Below are 23,992 nucleotides of genomic sequence, written 5' to 3'. Positions count from 1 at the left end.
TATATATGGTAAAATTATATAATATAAATTATATAATATAATACAAACTATAATATAATAAAAATTGTAATTTAATAATATTTTATAAAATAAGATACTTACCTCCTATCTTCTCTGTTCTTTTTTAATCTTTCCACTTCTTTAACACAGTTAGAGCGTCGGTTTTTTGCAGCATTCACTTTTTAAAAAATAAATTTTTCAATATAACAAATTAAAATACAATTAGATCAATTGTTATAGTGCAAATAAATATAAGAGTTAAAACACACTTAAAGATTTTTGATTTTCTCTTTCGCTAGACGCTGTATTTATATCTTCTGTTTCTTCATTGATTGCCTGCTGTTGACTAAAACCATTTTGTGAGATCTTTGGTGCTGGTGGAGCCATAGCTGCTGGTGGTGGAGCCATAGATTTTGATCTTATGTCTTAAATTAAAGAGAAAAAAAATTAACAACAAAAAAACAAATAAATTTTTTAAATGATTGAATATTCATTTATTTAAATTCATTAACATTTATTTAGATTAGAAGATCATGGCATATAATCTGTGTACTTGCAGCTGGTTAGATAGAATGTATAAATGGATTTTGGGTATATCTGTTTAAACATATGTAAAATGTATGTGGCTATAATGTAATTTGGCTTGAGTGCTTACCAACTAATATGATTGTTTAGCACACTGTCCAGTTTATTTCCATACCAAATGCAGTAAACCCGCAGACACTGTCAAAATTGGATTAAAATTATTAAAAAAAAAAAAAAATTTGTCAAGATATACTTAAAGAAACTTTTATCTACATATATCTAAAATTTTGACTTATCTTGAATATTTTAACTTAATAAATTTTTAAAAAATTGTTATTTGTGACATTGTATAGTGTGAATTTAAAATAAAAGTCAATTTGACCACACAAAAGAAACTTAGAATCTAGTACACATGCCGACCTATGTTTTGAAGAAAAAAAAAAGTTTAAAAAAAGTAAAGAACTATAATCATATTATAATACAACATAATCAGAACTGTACAAAGTATTGTTGAGAACATTACAAAGTATTGTTGAGAACTGTACAAAGTATTGTTGAGAACTTGACAAAGTATTGTTAAGAACTGCACAAAGTATTGTTAAAAACTGTACAAAGTATTTTTGAGAACTGTACCAAGTATTGTTAAGAACTGTACAAAGTATTGTTGTGAACTGTTCAAAGTACTGTTGAGCTTTTATCAATAAACTACCCGTAAATCGATAAAAGTAATTTATCAACTTATCAGTAAAATGGTGTCAATAAGTTTCAGTAAATTTTGATTTTTTATAAATCCTAATAAATGTTTTAAATATCTTTATATGTTAAAAAGTGCTGATCCTCTCCAACTAATCTAAACTGAGATTTTATATTAAGTTACTTATATACAACTGCAAAAATACAAATACACAAAAAAGAAATGGCTATGGAAAAAATAAAACAAAGGTGATAAAGTCAGTTTTAAATCATCATCATAATTATCTATCGCTAAGTCTTTTAAAAAAAAAAAAGAATAAATAAATCAAATAATCTTAAATAAAATGTCAATTATTTTCCGATTCAAAAATTAAAATTTTTGAAAATTTAACTAAAAATATATCTTGTGTTTGCATGGATTCTGCGCTTTAGTTAAATCTCTTTAGTGTGAAAAAGTTGGAGTGATTGTCACATAAAAATGGTAGAATTTAATTTAAAAGTTAGCCAACAGTGTTAGACATTCTGTGGCTAACTTTTTATAGCCACAGATTTACACTGTTCAAGAAGTATTTTATGAACAATTCAAGAAGTATTTTATGAGCAGTTTAAGAAGTGTTTTTTAAAAAACTTCTAAAAATATGACTCACTAGAAGAATAAAGATAGCAGAGATGAGTCTGAATTCTTAACGCCAAAACAAATCAAAGCATTTCTATTTCTGAACTGAAAGTTAAAGCGCATTCTGCCGTCCTAAAAGTTAAAAAATGTCAAACTATTTCAAAAATTTTGTAAAAAAAATTGACAAATTCATTGTCAGAAAAGACTTTTTCAAAGAAAAAATTTTTTAAATAGCAGGCAAACAAGGTTCCTCGTATTCTTGCAGGACAAGATGAATCAGTTTGACAATTTAACAGCTTCTAAAAATCAATAACCAATAAAAAAAAAAGAATTTAAACTTCATCACCTTTCTAGTTACGGCAAAAAATAAATATTTTGACTACTTTTGAGCTAGTCAAATTAGCAACAAATGGTATTTGCTTATAAGATTAAACTCATTTTACAGTAGAAGAAAAATCTTAAGCATCAGGTGAACAGATTAAAGCTATTAATCATATAAACATCTTCACTTCCAACAAGGCTGCAAGCAAACACTATTAGAGTTGGAAGTTATTGAAAGAGAAAAGATGAAGTTCAAGAAGCAAGATAAAGATTAACAGACAACTTAAAAATTGCAAATTATACAAAACAGAATTATTACAGAATTATTACTAACTATTACTACACATATTACTGTGATGTTTAAATTTTTTTTTTGATATTTGATAGAGGATTAACATTTTTTAATTTTATTTATGATTTTGCACATTACTTAATGATGTTACCAGTAAAAAAAAATTATTTATCACAATATTATTGGCAAATTTAAAAATCTGTAAAAGCTCTAGTAAGTTAACTACTTATTCTACATATGTTATATAAATAATTTAATTGTTAAAAAATACAAATGCAAAACATACTTCTTGCAGGTTTTATAGCTGGCGTTGTAAAAGGTGTTGGTTCATTGTCATTCTAAATGTAAGTTTTACAAAGTTTTCACATTGAAAATAAATAAAAAATTATTTAGTTGATATTTACATATTTAAATGTATAATGAGAGAAAGCATTCTGATGTTATAGGGAACAATAAGAATCTAAAGAACTCTGATATTGTCAGAATGCAACAAAAATATGAAGCATTTTAATGTTCTTAGGGTGCAAAATGATTATAAAGCTCAAAATAAATTTAAAATATGATTTTATTAGAGTAAATTTATGCTGGCTGCTTTTTTAAAAAATATTTCGATATTTCCCTCTCTCAACTCTTTAACTTCAAAACGGGAACATTAAGGAACCAGGCCACTGCGTGGAGAAACAAGTTGAGCGTGATGCTACCAGGGACATGGTGGGGATTGAACTTCTCGCTTACAAAGCAAGCAGTCTACTACTACACTGCTACACAGTCTACTACTACACTGCTTACATGTAAGTGGTGTAGTGGTAGATATAGTAATAATAATTCAACTGTGAAATACAAAAGGCAATATATGAAACACAAAATAATACATGTGATTTATATATTACATGATATATTTATATATTAAATGAAATACAACTCACAATAAATGAAAGATATCAGGAACCCCAGGCTTGTAAAACAAACCACTTAAAAAAAGGCAATCAAACTACATGCACATTATAAAGTGCAAATGGTAGTCAGTTGTTGTAAGGTTGTAACAAGACAATTGTTGTAAGGTTGTAACAAGACAATTGTTGTAAGGTTGTAACAAGACAAAAAGCAAGTGCCCATTCTACTTTTGATCCAATGAGTGCAGTTTCAAGAAAATGTTTTATAAATACAGAATAAAAACTAGTAAAAGCAATTAAATAAAAACTAATAATAACATATAACTAAACTAAATAAAAACATATAGAATATATATAATAACATTTTTTTTTTAGTGTTACTGACCTTCCCAGGGCCTAGGGGACCACTACAGCCAAGGAGGCTACTTTTTTTTTTTATTCATTATAAAAATTTTGTTGATAGCAAAGACCTATTGGTTGTTATGTTTTTTTTTAGAGAAATAAAAATTTTGTTTGAAAATGTAGCATAATGGAACTCTGCTGGAATAAAACAAGTGAAACTATGGATATTAAAAAAAAGTATATATAAAAGAACATTTTTTTAAAAAAGACTTATTAAACTATGTTGAGTTTTATCCTTCTCGACATTATCTTTATTTGGCACTTTTTTCTCCCATGACTAGAGTCTGATCTTATTTGCTCTCCGAAATATCGTAAAAAACTTTTCTTCTAATTTATCAATCGAACCTAATGACCAGACTCTTCCATACAATCCAACAAAACAGATTTGTCCTATTAACCAAAACTCTTGTGTGACTTGCCAAGTTGCATCTACTTACTCTAATTGTTCCTTTATGCTCAAAAAAATCATATTTAGATTTTTTCCTTAAACATCAGTGCTTTTGGAATTCTTTTTAAAGTCTTCCTCTGACAGCTTTCTTCTTCTTAATTGCTCTTTTACTGCTTCCTGTTACTTCCCAATATAAATAGTTGTTTGCAGCCCTGTAGTGAGTGAATTTATTTATAATAAACTATCATTAATGTTTCTATCATCATCTACAATAATCCCTAAAAATTATGATTAATCTTATTTAACTAGCTTTTATTTTATATTTTATAAACTGTGACTACAGTCAAAATCAAATCCCAGTAGTTACAAGACCCCAGTAGTTACTAGACCAGATTTTTAGTAAAATATGTCTGAGATAGTTTAGCTAAAAAAATATATTAAAAAGTACTTAAATCTTAAAGTATTAACAAAAAAATGTTATAAAAATCTTTTCATCATTTTCTTTTTATATAAAACACATTTTAACCATTACTTTGCATGCTACATAATAAATAATAAACTGATAATAAAACTGATAATAAAGTTATTATACTTGTAGTTTATTCCAGAGAGCTTATTACTTGATTTTTATAACAGTCACCAATTTAATAAAAATATAAAATACAAAAAATATATAATTTTGTGATTTTATATAAGTCATACAACTAATCCTCGGAATTAGGAAAAATGAGGTTGACAATAATTTGCCGACCTCAATCTTTTTGGCAAAAATTATTTGATACAAAGGTCTAACCATAAAACATAGAAACGAGGTCAGCAATTTTTTGCCTTTCAGGTCACTTTCAGGTGAGCAGTTAGGTCAGCATTGCCAAATGCCAACCCTAATTCTGAAGGTTGTATAACTATTTTTACTGTTAATTATTTTTTTGTTACTTATACAAAAACAAATAAAGATACTGAACCATACAATAGCAGCATGTTGTGGTAAAGATTGTCGCTTATTAACAACACGATTCCGTTGACTTAGTTTTGCTTGAATAGGTTGAGTATCTTGGTATTGAGGATTCAATGCATAAATTTGATCCAAATTTACCTTAATAAAATAAATAAATTTATCAGAATTCTTTTCAATTTAAAAGAACTATTAAAAAGTAAAAACCGCAACAGTCTTTCAAGACTTGGTTTCGAAAATCTCAAGTCTCACTTTCAACTATTCAACAATATTTAAATTTTTAAAACTGCAACATAAAAACAACCAATTAACAATAAATATTAAAAAATTACTGTAGAGATCAAAACAAAATAACACAGAAGAATATTTATTAGGAACCATTTGTAACTAATATATGCCAAAACTCTTTAATTCAAAAATTAATAATTTTTTTAAAAAGCATTTTTCAAAGAAATGTCAAACAAAATAGTTTAACAAAAAAATTTAAAAAGAATGTTTTGCAAAAAAATGCAAGATTTGTTTTAATATTTATAAATTTTAACCTAATATTATTTGATGTTGGGCAGTTCTAAAAATTTAATAAATTTTTAACTTATTATAAAAATAAAATGTGTCATGTTTAAACTTGATTATTTATTGATGATTTAATAATTTCTCTACAACAATATAAAAACCTTAAAAATTTAATAAAAATACCTCTTTGCCTTTGGTTTCTCCATATTCAAACCACTCTACAGTAACATTTTGTGCATCAATATCAACTCCACTAACGCTAGCTGAATGAATTCGCCCTATTAAAAGAATTATTAAAATATAGTTCCTTAACACATGATTATTCAAATCCTGGTGAAAAAGCATGATTGTGCTGTCATAGATGTGCTGGTATTAAACACTAGACATTTATTATTTAAAAATACTTTAAAAAAATTCTAAAGTATACTAGATGCACTAAATTGTTATTGCATCAATTTTTTTTTTTTAACGTAAAATTAAAAGAATTTAATGCTTTTTCATTTATACTCTAAACATTGATTCTTTTTATTCTTTCTAGTTATTTCCATTATACCCTCTTATCAAGTTTTCTTATATAACTTCCCTTTAAATAGGCAACCATCTGTATCTTTATAATCATATTTTTAAATTACTAACACTAAGCCTCAAGCATTTTTTTGTTTAAAGGCATTTAAAAAACATGTTAACAGACATTATCAAATTTTCATAACAAAACTATTATTAGCAACCCTCGGAATCTTGCCTGATGCCGACCTCAATCTTTTAGAGGTCGGCATCAGGTCTGCAAAAACTATCTGATACAAAGGTTATACCATAAAACATAGAAACAAGAATGGCAATTTTTTGCCGACCTTAAACACTTTCAGGTCGGCAGTTAGGTCGGCATTGGTGAATGCCGACCCTAATTCCGAGGGTTGTATTAGTGTGGTCAAATAATGGCATTCGATAACAAGCCTTCCTGACTAGGCCTGATATATGTGTGTGTGTGTTTTATATATATATATATATATATATATATATATATATATATATATATATATATATACAGAGGCGTGGTGGCCCCAGAGGCTAAGCGGGATTCCCGCATGGGCTTTTCACTTTTTTATCTAAATATGGGCCTTTTGGCAAATTTTAATTTTTTCTACATTTTAGAGAAATTCCAGAATCATTTAAAATATTTATGTTAGCACAAATTAAATTTTATTAATCACTTGATTTCAAACTTGATTTTAACTTTGAGCGCAATTATATTAGCATTTTGCATAATAATAATATTGCTCTGAAAACAAAGTAGATGTTTTAAAACGTATTATGATATTTTTTTCATGAGAAAAATAATGAACCCATAATCGGTTTTTAAAGATCGTAATGTTGACAAAATAAATTTAAGAAAGTCCGCAGACCCAACAATAGTAATAGCTATTATTATTATTATTACTTAAATTAATTTAATTTAAAATTTAACCCCAAAACATTTTTCTTAAATGAATTAAATCGCAATACAATTACTAAATAGTAATTGTATTGCGTTTTAATTAATTTATAAAAAATATTTTGGTGTTAAATTTTAAATTAAGTTTTATATAAATAAGGATCGAACTCATGTTTTGCATTTTTGTAACCTTTCGAAACAGATATAAACTTCTTTAATAATAAATAAAGTTTTTTATTTTTATACAGTTTATATTATTGTATGTAAATAAAGAAATCACCCCGCAATACCCTGTCCTCAGACAGATTTAAAAAAGGATGATGAACTGCTAAATGAAACTACATTATAAAAACTTTTATGTTTAAACTATGTCAATAACGGCACCATTTTTAGAGCGGCATTTTAGTTGTTGCGAGTTTATCCTAAAATGTTAAAAAAAGTTAAAACACCGAATTAAACAAAAGCATAAACTAAAAAGAACTTTCTCATAAAATAAAAAGAATTTCTTATTTTTCAAGATTTTCGATATTTATTTTAGAAAAAAAATTATATATAATTTAAAAAAATTTATATTATTGTACAATAAAATAAATATCATTATATAGTAATAAAAAAATTAAAATCTTTGATTTTTAATTTTGTGTTAGGCTATGTTCTTCGAACAATAAAATACTAATCGTATTTGCTTGCGGTAAAGTTGTGTTTTAAGAAAATCAAAACATAAACGTGGTCGCTGCATCGCGTAGTTACCATTTTTTATTTTGAAGTATTACAAACAATATTATTAATTACAAATAGTATTATCTCAACTTTTTGGTTTGTATTAATGATTTATTAGAATAAGGTCAGTTATTATATATATATATATATATATATATATATATATATATATATATATATATATATATATATATATATATATATATATATATATATATATATATATATATATATATATATATATTTTCGTATGGGCCTTTACATAAAGCATATATGGTAAAATCCCGCATATATAGGCCTTTTAATAAAAATCCTGCATGGGCTTTTTAGAGCCACCACGCCCCTGTATATATATATATATATATATATATATATATATATATATATATATATATATATATATATATATATATATATAATATATATATATAAACTAATTTAAAACATCAGATAATACGAATTCTCTCAATAATAAATAATTTATTTTAAATTTTTGCTGGATTATAGGCACCGGCATCATCACATCATCAGCATATAATATAATATAATTACAAAATTTGTGACCGTTAAATAGCAAAAAAATTTTAAATTTTGACGTCACCTTATAATGGCTTCTTTTACTTAAGTATGAAAAAAATTTATTAAAACCTCCAAAAAAATAGTTATGTCCTATGAGTGATCCTATCCCACCACATTTGTATGGACTAATTAAAGCTCATAAACAAGACAAATTTTATCCGATGAGAGTCGTTGTATCAACTATTGGCACACCTTGTTATGAAATTTTGAATTACTTGGTTAGAAGAATACAACCGGTCTAAAATAAAAATCCTATCAGGTTAAAAAATTCAAAAGACTTTATTACCAAAACTAAGTCGTGGTTAAATGACAAAGATGAAATACAGGTATCCTTTGATATTGTGAACTTATACCCATCAATATCATTAAAAGAAGCAACTTTAGTACTTTTGGATCAATTAAATAAAAGCGTTTCCTACAAAAACTCAACTAAGCTTACTTTAACTGAGACAAAATGACTAATTGAACTTTGTTTGTTTCCTTATTTCTTGCAGAACAGTGAGATTCATGAGTTCAAGAATTCAGGCCCCACTGGATTGTCTTTTATGGTTGTTTGGATGAATCTCTTTTACAATACCATGAGAAAAGGCAATAAAAATGGCAATGACAATGATTCCTTCAATTGATATTAAATCCTTTCATAGATATGTAGATGATAGCCATGCTAAGTTTTCTAACTTAAAGCAAGCTGAACAGTTCCAAACAATCCTTAAAAGACAACATCCTTCTTTAAAATATACTATTGAAGTTGAAAACAAAAATAAGATACTTAACTTTTTGGATATAACTGTTATTGATAATACACAAGGTAAATATGAGTTCAACGTTTACAGGAAAGATGCTATAACCAATATCCAAATCAAACCTCATTCTAATCACGATCCCAAAATTTTAAAAGCAATATTCAACAGATACATACACAGAGCACACTCAATATGCAGCGAAAACCATTTAAAAGATGAGATAAATTTTTTGATTCAAGTTTTACCTGTAAATGGTATGATGAAAAAATGCTTTAAGATATTTCTTATCACATTAAAAAAAAACGTTTAGCAAATAAAAAAGAAATTTTATTAAACTCTAATAACCTTCCTACAATCTCTTTACCATGGATACCAATAATATCTCCCAGTCTTAGAAGAATATTCAGAGAAGCTGTTTTTAAATCAAATGCTAACCTAAAAACGCTATTAACGTCTAGAAATAAATCAAAATACCACGCAACAGCCAACCTGGAACCTATTTAATTAAGTGCAAATGCTCAAGGGTTCAACAAAACCAAAAATTTTTGACTGAAGGCAAGTTAAACCAGTCTGCATTAGCTTTGCATAAAGTAAATTGCGATGAGGATATTGAATGGGATAGGGCAGAAACACTTAAAGTTGAGGATAAAAAATTTGAAAGAAAAGTCTGTGATGCCTTGAAGATACAAAAACATCAATGTTCTCCAATGCACAGTTGTATGAATTTGGACAATGGACAATATGTTAAAACAAATTTTCGGACATCATTTTTTTCATACTTAAGTAAAAGAAGCCATTATAAAGGTGACGTCAAAATTTAAAATTTTTTGTTGCTATTTAAAAGTCACAATTTTTGCAATTATATTATATGCTGATGATGCCAGTGCCTATAATCCGGCAAAAATTTCAAATAAATTATTTAGTATTGAGAGAATTTGTATTATCTGATGTTTTAAATTAGTTTATATATATATATACTCTCGTACAAGATGTCAACATTTAAATCATATATATATATATATATATACAGGGTGTTCGGGATAAATTTGACAGTTTCGAAAGAAAAAGGAAAATCTTTTTTGTATCTATTAAATTTAATGAGATGACAAAAAAATTACAGGCATAGTAATTTACAATACTATGAACAAAATTCACTCAAAATAACCACCATTAGCATCGATCACTGCTTCAATCCTGCTTCGGAATTTCGAACAAGCTAATGCTACAGTCTCCCTGGGAAGGGCCTCAAAAACTGTTTTAATTTTATCCACTAACTGGGCTTTTGTATTACTGGAAGTGCGATTGGTGTCTTTTTCAACTGCGCCCCATACAAAATAATCCATGGGGTTGAGGTCTGGGGAGTTTGGAGGCTAAACATTTGGACTGGTGAAGTCGTAGAAATTTTTAGACAACCATTTTTGACTTTTCACAGAGCTATGGCAAGGGGCCGAATCCTGCTGCCATACATACGGCCTACAATTGGCTACCCTTGTTATCCAGGGCTTGACTACAGTGTTCAGCAACTCCACGTAGCCATCTGAAGTCAACCTGAGGCCCTCTTGGAAAAAATGCGAAGCCATCACATCGCCTTCAGAGGATACACATCCGAAAACCATCACAGTTTGGGGAAATTTAGTCTGCATTACACGAGGAATGTCCTTTGTACTGCATGCAAGCCACCTGTTATTCTGCGTGTTGTGTTTTTGATCCTGGCAAAAGTTTTTCTCATCGGAAAAAAACCAGATTGTTTGTGGTTCTACAGGATGTTTCACTTTGTTTAGAAGTTTCTTCGCGTTTATCAAACGTTTTTGACGGGCCTTTTCTGTGAGTAGCTGACCTTTGTGGCGCTTGTATGAGTAGTAGCGAAGGTCTTCATTGAGTGCAAGCTTCATAGTAGAGGATGCAACATTCATTTCACGTGACAAAGCCCGAATTCCAATGCCAGGGTTCTTCAACACCTGTTCCTGCAGACTTGCGAGGAATTCTGCTGTACGAAGCAGATCGTCTGCTAGGGATCTTTCTTCTTACTACATCCTCGTAGTCACCATTGCAAGTCTCTAGTTCATACCTGATTGTTTTTACTGTGTTCAGGGAGCATTGGGCAGCAGTCATAATATCCTTATTTTGATGGCCGGCACGAATCATCATGATGCAAGTTATTCTCTTCCATGATTCAGGTGGGTTCCAGTCATCCATCCTTTCTGACATCTTGTATATGAATGAAGAAGGGTTCAAACTTTTAAATGACCTGTAGTGTGTATTAATACCTCTAGTCTACAAAAAAATATAATCAATTATAAATATGTCAAATTTATCCCGAACACCCTGTATATATATATATATATATATATATATATATATATATATATATATATATATATATATATATATATATATATATATATACACTATTGAAAGGCTATTGCATTTACTGTTGATTACTCCTCCACCCACAAAGTTAACTCTTTCTGATGAACAATTTGTAGCTTGTACAGCAAGAAGATCAAGTACAACTTTAGATAATAAAGGGAAAAAAATATGTTTGTTCTTCCAGTAAAGAACAGGACAATCTGAATGTCCAAATAATTTGTCTTCGGTGCATGCAGTAATTTTAAAATTTAATTGCTGATCTAAAGTTCTTCTCTCTGGTAGAGTACAAGTTCAAACATTTTGTTTTAAATTCCTTTAGGTGGTTTTTTGTGTAGCTTTTTATGGTTACATTTTAAATGGCTTCATAGATAGGATAAAGTTTCAGTTTTCTGATCAGAATAATTTTTATTGCAACTTTTCTGTTTGCATTGCCGAAATGTACCATTTTTTTTTAAAGAACTCTTTAACTAGCAATTTTTTGGAAGTTACTTTTAGCTTGAAATGAAATAATTAACAGGTTTTTTTTATTTCCAGTAGCACCAAAAAATAATCAAATTAAAACAACTTCAAGTAAAAAGTGAAGTCAAAAAGTACAGAAGCAAAATTATAGATGTTAAACTAAACAGTTTAAACGCAAGCTTTCCTGGGAAGCGCGTGCGGTTGCACACCTTGTTATAAATGAATCAATGTTAACCAAAATTAGCAAAATTTGAGTATCTGGAGCTTACAGTAGATTTTTTTTGATTTTGAACAGATCATAACTTTTTAAATAAAATAGATGATCACCTAAAATTTTTAATGGTAATAGTTTTTCACCCAAATTATCTATTTTTGCAGGTGTTTTTGACTGGTTTTAAACAATTTTTGAGTTCTTGTAACTCAAAGTTGCTTTTTACTGGCAAGGTTCTATATATAGACATATTTATCACCAAAAAAAAAATTCAAAGACCTATACTCTATCTTACGACATGATCTTAACTTAATTTATTTAATATGATTTTATAATATGTATTTGTTTAATTTTATGCATATTATATAACTATAATGATATAATTTTCACATGGTTATAATTTGAGTGTAAAATACTTCAACTGCTTCAAGAGTTTGTATTAAAATCTCTATACGCACAGTATTTTCTGGATTTTATTATTTTAGTTTTTAATATTGTAAGAACCAAAAACTAAAAAATTTTGCGTATGCAGAAATATATGTAGAAATAGTTTATTGGTTGCATTTTAGACAGTTTTAATTTTATTTGTACTTGAGATTCCATTTCTACTGCTTTTATTACTGGAAAAATATAAAAAAGTTTTTTTTCAGATTATAATGTTACATGTTAAATCCTCGATTTTAATATTTTTAGATGAGTAAAAAAGGTCAGAGAAATGTGGTTTGGGAAGAGTTTTAAATGAAGATTGTGATAGGAAGAATAAGACTAAAAGATACTGATATTGAAGTTTAATTCAAAGGATAGGATACACTTTTAAACCAAATGAGGAGATATGTTTTCACCATGAAAAAACTTATATTTCTAGATATGAAGCACTCAAAAATACTGTTGTGATCTTTTTAAAGTCCACAAGAAAAAATTTATCAAGGGATTGTGTAAAGTCAACATATCAATAGCAAATCAACTACAGATCAAACCTGGTCAAAAAGTTTGTACTTAACTGTATAAATGAATTCAAACTTGAAAAAATTACAGAAGTTAGTCAAGATGAAGCTGCTGAAGAAGATTTTAGTTGTTCAGACCTTGATAAGACAGTCCTTAGTAAGAGTGTCTTTATTCGAAATATCTCCACTCAAAAATGTAAGTAGGCACAACAAATTAGAATATGGAAAGCAAAAAGCTAAAAAAATTGCAACAAGTATGACAAACCTAGTAGAGTCAGCATTGGATATAGACCCAAAAGATATAGTATTAGAAAAAGAGCAAAAATGTATAAACTGTAATGATTTAGACAAATTGTTAGATGCAATAAAAAATAAAAATAAAATAAGTTTGAAGGAAGAAAAAGTTCAACTACTAACTCCTAATAGTTGGTCAATTTAAAAAACTTGCAAAACATTTTCAGTTTTAGAAAATCTTATTAAGAAAGCTCGAAAGTTGAATAATGAAAAAAGAATACTTGCGAAACCGAGGCTAAAATAGGACAGCCTTTGGAAGATATTGTTAAATAAAAAGTCATTGAAATTTATAAATCTGAAGAGTTCACAAGGCAATGTCCAAGAAAAAAAGACTTTGTTTTTGTGCAAAAGAATAATGTAAAAGTTCATAAACAAAAATATTTAATATTAGCTCGATTAAAGGAATTTTATCTTGAGTTTAAAAAGTTATACCCTACACACATAGTTGGATTCAACAAGTTCTGTGAACTAAGGCCGAAGTGGTGCATCACAGTTGACAGTAGTGAAAGTCACTCAGTTTGTGTATGTTCTTATCATCAAAATGCTAAGTTGATGTGCGCTGCTTTACCTAAGGGCCATTTAATATATTGCAAAGATTTGATGAAAGTATGTGTTTCTAATATGGATAGTCGAAGCTGCATGTTTCATCTATGTTCCAACTGCCACAGTAAAGATAATTTGAAGACTTACTTGGAGAATGTGTTTGAAAATAATGATTTTGAATTTGACGATCAGATCACATAAAAACAACAGGTGTCAACTCACCAAACTGCACTTGTCACAGTCCAAACAAGCATTATTAAGTTGATTAAAACTCTAAGTGAAACTTTGAATGACCTTTGTCACCACCACTTTATCAAAGAATCACAACCCTTCTACTTATCAGAGGCAAAAAGAACATTAGATCAACACACTTATGTTATTCTTATGGATTTTGCAGAGAACTATAGTTTTCTTGTGCAAGATGCTGTACAAGGATTTTACTGGCAAGCCGATCAAGCTACCTTACATCCATTTGCTGTTCATTACAAAGATGAAAAAAATCAACTCAAATATGAATGCTATTGTACAATTTCTGACCATATTCGCCATGACCAAACAACAGTTCATTGTTTTCTCACAAAGTTACTCCCAATGATCAAAATCAAACTATACACAATCAATAAAGTAAAATACTTCAGTGATTGTGCTGTGTTTCAGTACAAAAATTAAAAATGTCTGTTAAACTTAATGTACCATCTTGAAGATCACATTATAAATGCTGAGCATCACTTCTTTGCTACATCCCATGGCAAAAGTCCATGTGATGGAATAGGAGGAACATTAAAAGAGAAGTTACAAAATCGAGTCTACGAGCAGCAAATTCAAACTAGATTCTTCGACCAAATGAACTGTTTACATAAGCTGAAAAAAACATTACAGGTGTTAACATAATTTCAAGTGATTATATTAATAACAGGGCTTGTGATGAAGCGAGCGTGACCGCGCTCCGCTCGTAAAACGCGCCTGTAAACGGTATTTTCAAACGTTCTAGACGCGATAAACAACGCTCATTCAACGCTCGTTCTATAGTTCAGGATTTTTTTTTTTTATTTTCATAAAATATTTAAAAAAGATTTTTTATTTAAGATATTCTGTTATCAAAGCACTGATATAAAATATAAAAAGTACAACGTCGTTCTCTTTTGCACTAATGTAATGAATTAGCAGTTTAAAGTTGTTAATAGTCACTAATTTCAATAATGGAATGTGTACGTGGAAACACGATGTGAATACAAAAATGCGCAAATAAAATAAGAATAGAAAATTAGAAAACCATTATAAGAAAATTGAAACTGCAGAGTATTTTTAATCTTGTGAAAATATCAAGTAAGATTTATTTGATTTATTATTTGTAATATTCCACACATCATTTATAATAAAAATAAATAATAATAAATAGAGTAATTTTTAAAATTAGTTTTTGTTCATAGTATAGATATTTTATTAACTATTATTTATTTTAACTTAAATTTAAAACGATTCTGTTGTTTAGAATGTTCGCAATCAAGGACATTCGAAAATGAAACAAAGTAATGATGTCAAAATTTATTAAATGGAAAGTTATTATTCTTATTTATTATTATTTCAAATTATTCTTGTGTTATTTTTTTAAGATAAAAAAACGTAATTTAAAAAAGAAATTTTAGAAAAAAGTTAAATAATTAATTTGAATAAAATTATCATGAAATATAAAAACCATTAACCGTTAATTAAGTTTACAGCATAACATTTTAAAATACATATATCAAAACAACGAAGCAAAACTCACTAAGTCACTAAATTATACTTCAATACTTAATCAATAAGAAGTTGCGTTTTTGTTTGATATTATTTTTTTATAACATAAATAGTTAAAAATAAAATCGCGATCTGACAATATACAAGAAGTTTGGAAGTATAAAAATCTACTTCGTTGAAGTAGTTTCATGAGTGTGATACTAATTCAAACATTTTTTGACGAAAGAATTATGTAACAAATAAAAGATATAAAAAATAAAAAGCTTTTTATTAGCATCGCCTTCGGCAATTTTCATGATCGCACTCGCCGAGGTTATTTCGAGCGCACATAATCACGCTCGATGAAAACATATTCTAATTTTATGAGCGCGATATAACACGCTTGACGATTTTCTTCATCACAAGCCCTGCAATAACCATGAAACTTATTTCAACCTAAAGAAACGATATGAAGAGATAAGCACAGTCCCAGGCACAAAAAGCTACCACAGTTTTGTACCAGGTGGAGAGAAATTATTTTTAAGTAGAGTCTCTAGCGATACTATCTATGATACCTATTTGCTAAATAATATTAATTTGGCAAAAAAAGAACCTTCAAACTTTCAACCTGGTAAATACCTAGCATGTTTCTACAATGATGAATGGTACATAGGTCTTGAGATTTGTAATGAAAACCAAGATGTTAATCTAAAATTCATGCATAGAAACAAATTAAATTTAAAATGGACAAATGATGCACGATCAAGTCAGTGTTGGGTTCCATTTGACAAAGTAATATGTCATATAAGTGCTTCATCCATTAAGGATAGAAGTGCTTATGACTAGAAATTTGCTAATAATGATTATAACAGTATTATGAGTTATGTAAATCAGAGATAAAGAAATTAGTGTCCTTGTGTTTTATGTCTATATACACTTCTTCTTTTAGCATTTTTATTTTTTATTTTTATTTTTTTGAAATATAATATAACTTGCGCTATTAGGTATCCTTTTAAACTAAAAAAGCATTGCACTCAAAATGCTAAAATTATGTCATAAAATAGAGTATAGGTCTTTAAATCTTTTTTGGTGATTGTCCATATATAGAACCTCGTCAGTAAAAAGTTTCATAATTTATTTTAACTGTCTACACTACTTTCTATGCCTACAAAGTGAATGTAATTTATCGTATTTTTTTTAAAAAGTGATATTTTAACAGGCTGCTGGAAGTGCTAAAATAACTTTTAACACATAACTTTAATTTTTTCCACAAACGGTTACTCTAAGTACACAAAAGTAACACAAAATTGGCACAGCTTGTCTGTTGTTATTGAACTGTAGCACATTAAAGTTTCCAAATTTTTTTCTAATATGGCGTTATTTAGCAACTTTGAGGTACAAGAACTCAAAAGTTGTTTAAAATCAGTCAAAAACACTGCAAAATTGGATTATTTGGGTTAAAAACTATTAACATACAAAATTTCAGGTGATCACCTTTTTTATTTACAAAGTTATACTCTGTCAAAAATCAAAAAAATCTACTGTAAGCTCTAGGTACTTAAATTTTTCTTATTTTTGTCAATACTAAATCAATTATTACTTTTGAATGGTTTGGCCAATCAAGCTGAAATTTTGAGGTTTTTATTTTTCTCATAAATAGTGTGAGTGGTCAAAATTTGTAGCAAATTTGAGGTGGTACCCTGGGGACCATTAGCTGATTTGATATGGAATGACCCAGTCATTTTTTTAGACAACTGACCATTTTTATATAGTAAGCATTTTAAGAATTTGCGGCAAAATAAAGCTTTAAGAACCTAAAGAGAATGAAACAGCAATACTGGAAGAAAAGAACCGAAGACTATACGAAAAAAAAAATCCAAATAAAATAAGCTTAAAAAATGGAATATTAAAAAAAGAAAATTGTTGTTAAAAAAATAATATACCTAAATATTTTACTGTTTTGGTTTTCATATTTTTAGGGCGTTTGTTATTTTCCACTACCAAAATTAATACAGGTTGAGGAAAAAAGTTAGATAATAATATAACAAAAAAAAAAATATTTTTTGTTATACAATATTTTCATGACTTTTTTCAGTCAGTATAATGGCAGTGGCATCAACAAGGAAATATTTTATAATTTGCGCTAGAAACATGGAATATTTTTAAATTTGTTTTTTAAATGTTTTTGCAAAACTGTTTTTATAAATGCACAGGAAAGCAAGAAAACTAATTGCTATTTAGCTGTAAAAAGAAATTTTTTTTAACAAGTTTTGTATGTAAAAAAATAAAAAGTCATTAATTCTAATATTTAAATATAAAATATTTGGTTGTTTTCAATATCCCCATTAAAATTGACTGCACTGTTGTAGGATTATCCAAATTGTGCATTTAAACCCGATAGTTTATTTCCTAATGAACTATTGTTATTGACAATGCTCCAAAAGCTTGTGGGCTAGTGCATTGTTACTTTACTGAACTTTTTTAACAAAATGTTTAGGAGCCTTTTTAAAACTTTAAATAGGCTCCTAAACTTTCAAGTTTTTATATACATTTTTTTAAACAGAGCAATTGTTATGTTCATTATCTCTAGTGATTCGTATTAACATTGGAAATTGGGCATTGTAAAAGAAACAGTTTTAGATATGCATCAAATGCGGTAAATACATTTATTAAAGAAACCATGTTATTATTTTATTTAACTTATTTCGCCATTACAAAAATTATTAAAAAAACGTCAAATATAGCAAAAACATTTTTAAAAGCAAAAAGATATACAAAACGAAAAAATGCAACAAAAAAAATTAACAAAATTCCTCATAGTTCTAGCGTAATTAGTTTGTTAATTATATTGACTGATAAAAATTGTGAATAAATTACATATCAAAACTTTTAATCGTTGCTAAATTGTTATAAAAGAATGTTTTTCTCAACAACGACTCTAAAAAAAAAAAAAATACAAAAGTTGAATGAAAAATTTAAAAAAAAAAAATTTTTTAATTTTTAAATTTTCTAGTTTAATTAAACTTGATATTTTGTTAAAATTTTGTTTCCTTTTTTAAGATCGTTTTTTTTCTTAGTAAATAAGTTTAGCTTTTTGCCTCGTATTATTAAAATGCTTTATAAGTTAAAAGATACGAACTACCATGGTCAGTTTGTCTAAAAAAATTACTTTAAACGTGGACGAACAAGGTAAAAAACAATGAGATGATTCGAAAACTCAAATCATTTTTTCTAATCAAATCTTGAATTGAAGCAACAATCAATTTGAAGGGCCCTAATATATATGTATATAAAATATAAAGTATCTAGTGCATTTAAAATAAAATATAGTTTTAACAAATATTACCAATTTTATGAAATGCTAATAAAAAAAAAAGTAAATTTATTATAACAATTTTTTTTAAATATATTTTGACATTAATAAACTCAACAAGTTCAAATGAGCAGTATAAGAATTTCATTAGAAACCATTTTAAAAAACTGTAAAAAAAAAAAATCAAACACTGTAAAAACCTTATTAAGCTTTTAAAGTTATTTAAAGCTTTAATTTTATTTTATTTAAAGCTATTCATACTTTTAGAATTTTTTTAAAAATATTATATAGAATGTAAGCTTTATAAACTATATATTCTAAAAAAAAAAGAACTTTCTAATACACAATATTTTCATAGATGCGTTCTTGGTATTTAGATATATCAATCTTGTATAGACATGGTTAACCAGATAACTGATTTTTTATTTTTCAGGCGATTTATTTGCAAATTACTCTTTAGGTAATAAATTAGTAAATTAAATAACTGATTTAATAAAAAATAAATAATTAATTTACTAAATTAGTATATTGATAATTACATTTTAACGATGTCAAAAATTGTTAGAGCAAAAACTAACATCAAATAACTTGAATTAATTGTTGTTACATTGCATAACATTTCTTTAAGCATTAAGATAACTAGATTAAAGTCTTAATAAAAATGATTTTAAAGCTAAAATATTTTTTCAAAATTATAAAAAACAATAATAATTGTGATAACTGTTAAGAAAATTTTAAGATTTTGAAAATACTAAAAATACTAAATATTTGAATTAATAACTGCAGTTTAATAATGCAGTTTAAAAAACTTTAAAAATCTTTTTTAGTAAAACCTTTTTTTAGAAATTGATGTAATATTATTTTAAGAACAATTTCTTGAGAAAATAAAAAGAATACAAATAAATAAATATTGTTAAATAGTATATATAAAGTATTATAAAACTAGATAAACTCAAAAAAACAAAAATTTCAACCTTTAATTTTGCAAAATTTATAAATCAATTTAAAAAATGCTTAAACTAATTAACAAATCATGTGACTTAATATATAGATAAATTTTCAGTAACAAATTTGCGAAGTTATACAAAACAGTAGACACTATTATCAAACCTTTATCATTGGGATCATTAATGTCTTTTAATTCAACGTTATAGGGATAGCTAAACTGGAATATATAGAAATAAGTACAAACATTGACTAAGGGTTTTGGTTTAAGCAGGTCTTTCAAACGAGAGGATATTTTTTTTACGTTTTTAGTATTTATACATTTATGGACCTCCTAATCAAACACTTGTGATAAAATAATGCATAATTGGACCTTTTTAGAAAAATCACATATGGGCTTTATAAACTTAAATATATAAATAGCAATGAATGTTGATGCCACTGCCATTATATATCATTTAATAGTGCATAGTGTTTAACTGAAAATAATAATGCAAAATCATCAGTGTCAAACAACTTCAGAAAGTTGTAAATTTCTTTTTTCTTTTTGCAAATTTAAGTATCTGGGACACATAATCAAAATAACTAAACAGATAATACAGATATAAGATGAAAGGCTAAATATTTATACACTTGTTCAAATATTATTATTAGACAACATAAAAGATGCTCAGTTAGGGTAAAAATACCGTTGTTTATAACTTACTGCCTTAGGTTAAATAATGAGACTCTATGGTCTAATTTTAATGTCAAATATATAGCAACTCACTTGCAAGTTCTCTCTATATCATGTATGTATTGAAGCCTATTTCAGTGAAAGTCAGTTTGCTGACCTAAGTATGCTGTTAAATTTAATCTTAAAAACAGTCTAAAGTAGTCTATATTTTTACATAGAAAAAAAGGATCAATTTATTTAAAATTTTACACTAAATTTAAACAAAATTATAAATAGCATTTACAAAATAAATTTGATTGATTTAAATGCTATAAATAAAGAAATAAAAATAATTACCGTCTGAACGTTGAATATCAACCTGAACACCAATTTCAAGCTTCATTTTATTTACTTTCCCATTCATAAAAATTGCAAGTCAATTTAAAATTAATATATCTTTCTTTTATTTTAAGCAAATTATACTAAAAAGATATGTTAATTTAAGTTCCTAACTTTAAAAGAATTTTGTTAGAGTTGAATAATGCTTTTTTATATTTGTTAAAATGAATTTTTAATATGCTTTTGAAAATTTAAAGTTTTTCTAAGTTAAATTGAAAAGCCTTTACTTTAAAAATTTTTTCTTAACGTAAAATTATTATCAAAAAGACTTTTATTGAAACATCATAAATCGTAAACTTTATAATATTATTGTAACATTTATGAAATAAACTTTAAATTGAAGCACAAAATAGGTTACAGAATAAGTTTTTATAATAATTTTGTAAAAACACTATATACGTTGACATTTAGATTGCAAAAATAAAAATAAAATTTTAACAACTTAAAATTAGGATAAATTCGAAACTTTTGAAATTAAACAAAAAAAAAAAATTATAGGTTGAAATTAATACTGATAAGAGTTAAACCGACTGGTAACAAGCCGCCATCTTTTAAATTAAACAAATATATCGAAATTTTCGTTCTTCAAATTATTCTTAACTCAGCGTAAAAATAAATTAAGAAGACATTTTTTTGGTTTTTTTTCGAAACGAAACTTATTAGGTTTCGTCATAATTATTTGAATGTTTTACTCATTTGAACTGTTGTTATAATTACGATGAAGATCATATAATTATATTATAAGTTATTATAATTATATTATATAAGTTATTATAATTATATTTTATTATAAGTTATAATTACGATGAAGTTATAGTAATTCTCCAGAACACGGATTTGATGACATTCCATTTCTTGGAGCATTCTAGTCCAGAAGCGTCTAAAGACGTCCATGAGACAAGACGATACTGATACAATACAAATGATTCTAGGATAGATATCATACTTAAAGTTTCTGGTATATTGTGCTAATACAAACTTATAAAATTTTGATTGATACCAACCATTTACATCAAAGCAACAAAAAATAATTAAGAGGCGAAGGGTTTTAAATTAGATCACGGTTAGATTCTCAGATTTTCAATGAACCGGGACACAAATAAAAACAAGAAACAACAACAACAACAACAACAACAACAACAACAACAACAACAATACGATATTTAATTTCCTTTTTAAATCATACAATAATATTATAAAAACAACAAACAACAACAACAACAATACGATATTTAATTTCCTTTTTAAATCATACAATAATATTATAATAATAATAATAATAAAAAATAAAAAAAAATCATAATTCTATTTATTGTAGTAAGTAAAAATAATTGATAAATAAAAATAAAAAAAATTAAAAAAAAACAACAAAAATTTTTGTCTAATGAAGAACTTTTATAATTTTTATAAGCACTTTTTTTTTTTGATTGTTGCCCCAAGCTTTGGCTCTGTATATAGAATTAAGCAGAAATTTCACTGTTTATTATTGCGATGTTTACTATCCAGGGGTGTCGAGAGGGAAGGGCGAAAGAGACAGTTGGTAACGGGCGGCAATTATCCGAGAGGCGCCAAAGATAAAAAAGATACCTAAAAAAACGGTACTTGACTGATAATACAAGAAAATGTTAAAAAAAAAAAAGTGTATCACTCTGGGCTGCTATCTCATGCGGATTTTAGGGTCTCGGCGCCTCTGCTACTATCAGTGATAGTAGCAGAGGCGCTAAGATAAATTGTAATGTGATAGTATCACATTACAATTTATTAGGTAAAAAAAAAATTATTTCTGTATTAAGTATCAGTTACACATAACAACTTTCAATATTTGAACTTGGTTACATATTATAAAACGAGAACACAAATACAAATTAAAATAAAAAGAACTATCCATTCAGCAATAAAAAGTTAATTATGAAGTCTAGTCAGATCACACTATCTTTACTCTGATGGCTCTCTTCATCGCGAAACTAAAGAAGACATTTTTGTGCAATAAAGCCTTGGGACATCGTCCTTAATTGAAATCAACATAGGTAAGTAAGGTTACCTTCAACAGATTAGTTAGCGAGGTCGTCTTTATTGAAATCACCATAAGGTTAGTAAAACGTTATTTACTCATAATTGATCGCAACTTGGTTTTGATGAGAGCTTACTGAAAGAGCCATTTAAACCGAGATTGTATTGAAAATGCGAAGGGAAATGCAAATAGAAGGAAATATTGACTAAAGGTAGATTCCGTTGAGCAACTTGATCGAAGAAAGGGACTCTGTTTGTCCAAAAGTATTTGATCGCTTAAGAACATCTAGATGGCGAATTCCTTCAATTAATTGCTCTCCTTTTACATCATTTACGTCAAGATTTTCCAGCGCCATTTATTGTTCTTGGTATTAATAGTATTTTCTCATCAGTAGATGGAGATGCAGACCTGGAGTTTCAACTCAAAAAAAAACCATCGCGTTTTTGTAAAAGAACGCGTTTTTTATTGCAAAAAATAAAATTAGAATTCCTAAAAATATGTCTTTTAAGGTTGTTATTTTTTTGCTTCTTTTTCAAAATTCTTTAAATTTTAGATATTATTAAACCTTAAAACAGTTATAGTTCCATTAAACCTTTAAATATACATGTTTTTTATTTAATATAATTTATATTACTGTGTATTAGCCATTTCGACAACAGTGATAAAAAAACAAACAAATCGAACCATTTAGACACCAATGCTAAAAAAACAAAGCAAAGTATTAGCAGAACTTTTTAAAATTAATTGTTTAAGTATACCTACTATTTTATTATACTACTATATCGAATTTTAAACAAAGTCTGTGTGATTTTTCAGGATTTAATTTTGTTAGTCTATAATAGGTATTTTTGATCACCCCAGGATCCTCGTATACAATGGTATAGGACCTCTTCCCCCACCGTAAAGCCTTCTACCTCAACATGGAACAAAAGCCCTTATCAAGATAAATCCGGCCCTGAGTTACCAAATGACAGGGCATTAAAATTAGTTTTTAGTTCTCATAATTCAGAACTCGCAAATAAAAAATGTCGTGCAAAATTATCTACAACTCAAAACTAAAAAT

At 27.1% G+C, this 23,992-nt stretch overlaps 1 protein-coding gene across 1 annotated transcript in view; it reads right to left on the bottom strand.

Moving 5' to 3' along the window:
• The window catches only part of LOC101234502 (kinesin-like protein KIF2A), a 99,235-nt gene that overhangs the window by 34,197 nt on the left and 41,046 nt on the right, over positions 1-23,992 (bottom strand). The window contains exons 2-7 of the mRNA XM_065801622.1: positions 20,877-21,001; positions 5,779-5,873; positions 5,098-5,223; positions 2,734-2,785; positions 270-425; positions 103-178 (exon numbers count right to left, since the gene is read on the bottom strand). Of these exons, the coding sequence (XP_065657694.1) occupies positions 103-178; positions 270-425; positions 2,734-2,785; positions 5,098-5,223; positions 5,779-5,873; positions 20,877-20,943 (572 nt within the window). The 5' untranslated portion in view covers positions 20,944-21,001. The remainder of the gene's footprint in view (positions 1-102; positions 179-269; positions 426-2,733; positions 2,786-5,097; positions 5,224-5,778; positions 5,874-20,876; positions 21,002-23,992) is intronic.

Source organism: Hydra vulgaris, chromosome 07 (genome assembly GCF_038396675.1).
Source record: "Hydra vulgaris chromosome 07, alternate assembly HydraT2T_AEP".
Taxonomy (NCBI): domain Eukaryota; kingdom Metazoa; phylum Cnidaria; class Hydrozoa; order Anthoathecata; family Hydridae; genus Hydra; species Hydra vulgaris.
The sequence above is the reverse complement of the archived record's forward strand: the minus strand, read 5'-3'. Positions and strand labels throughout refer to the sequence as shown.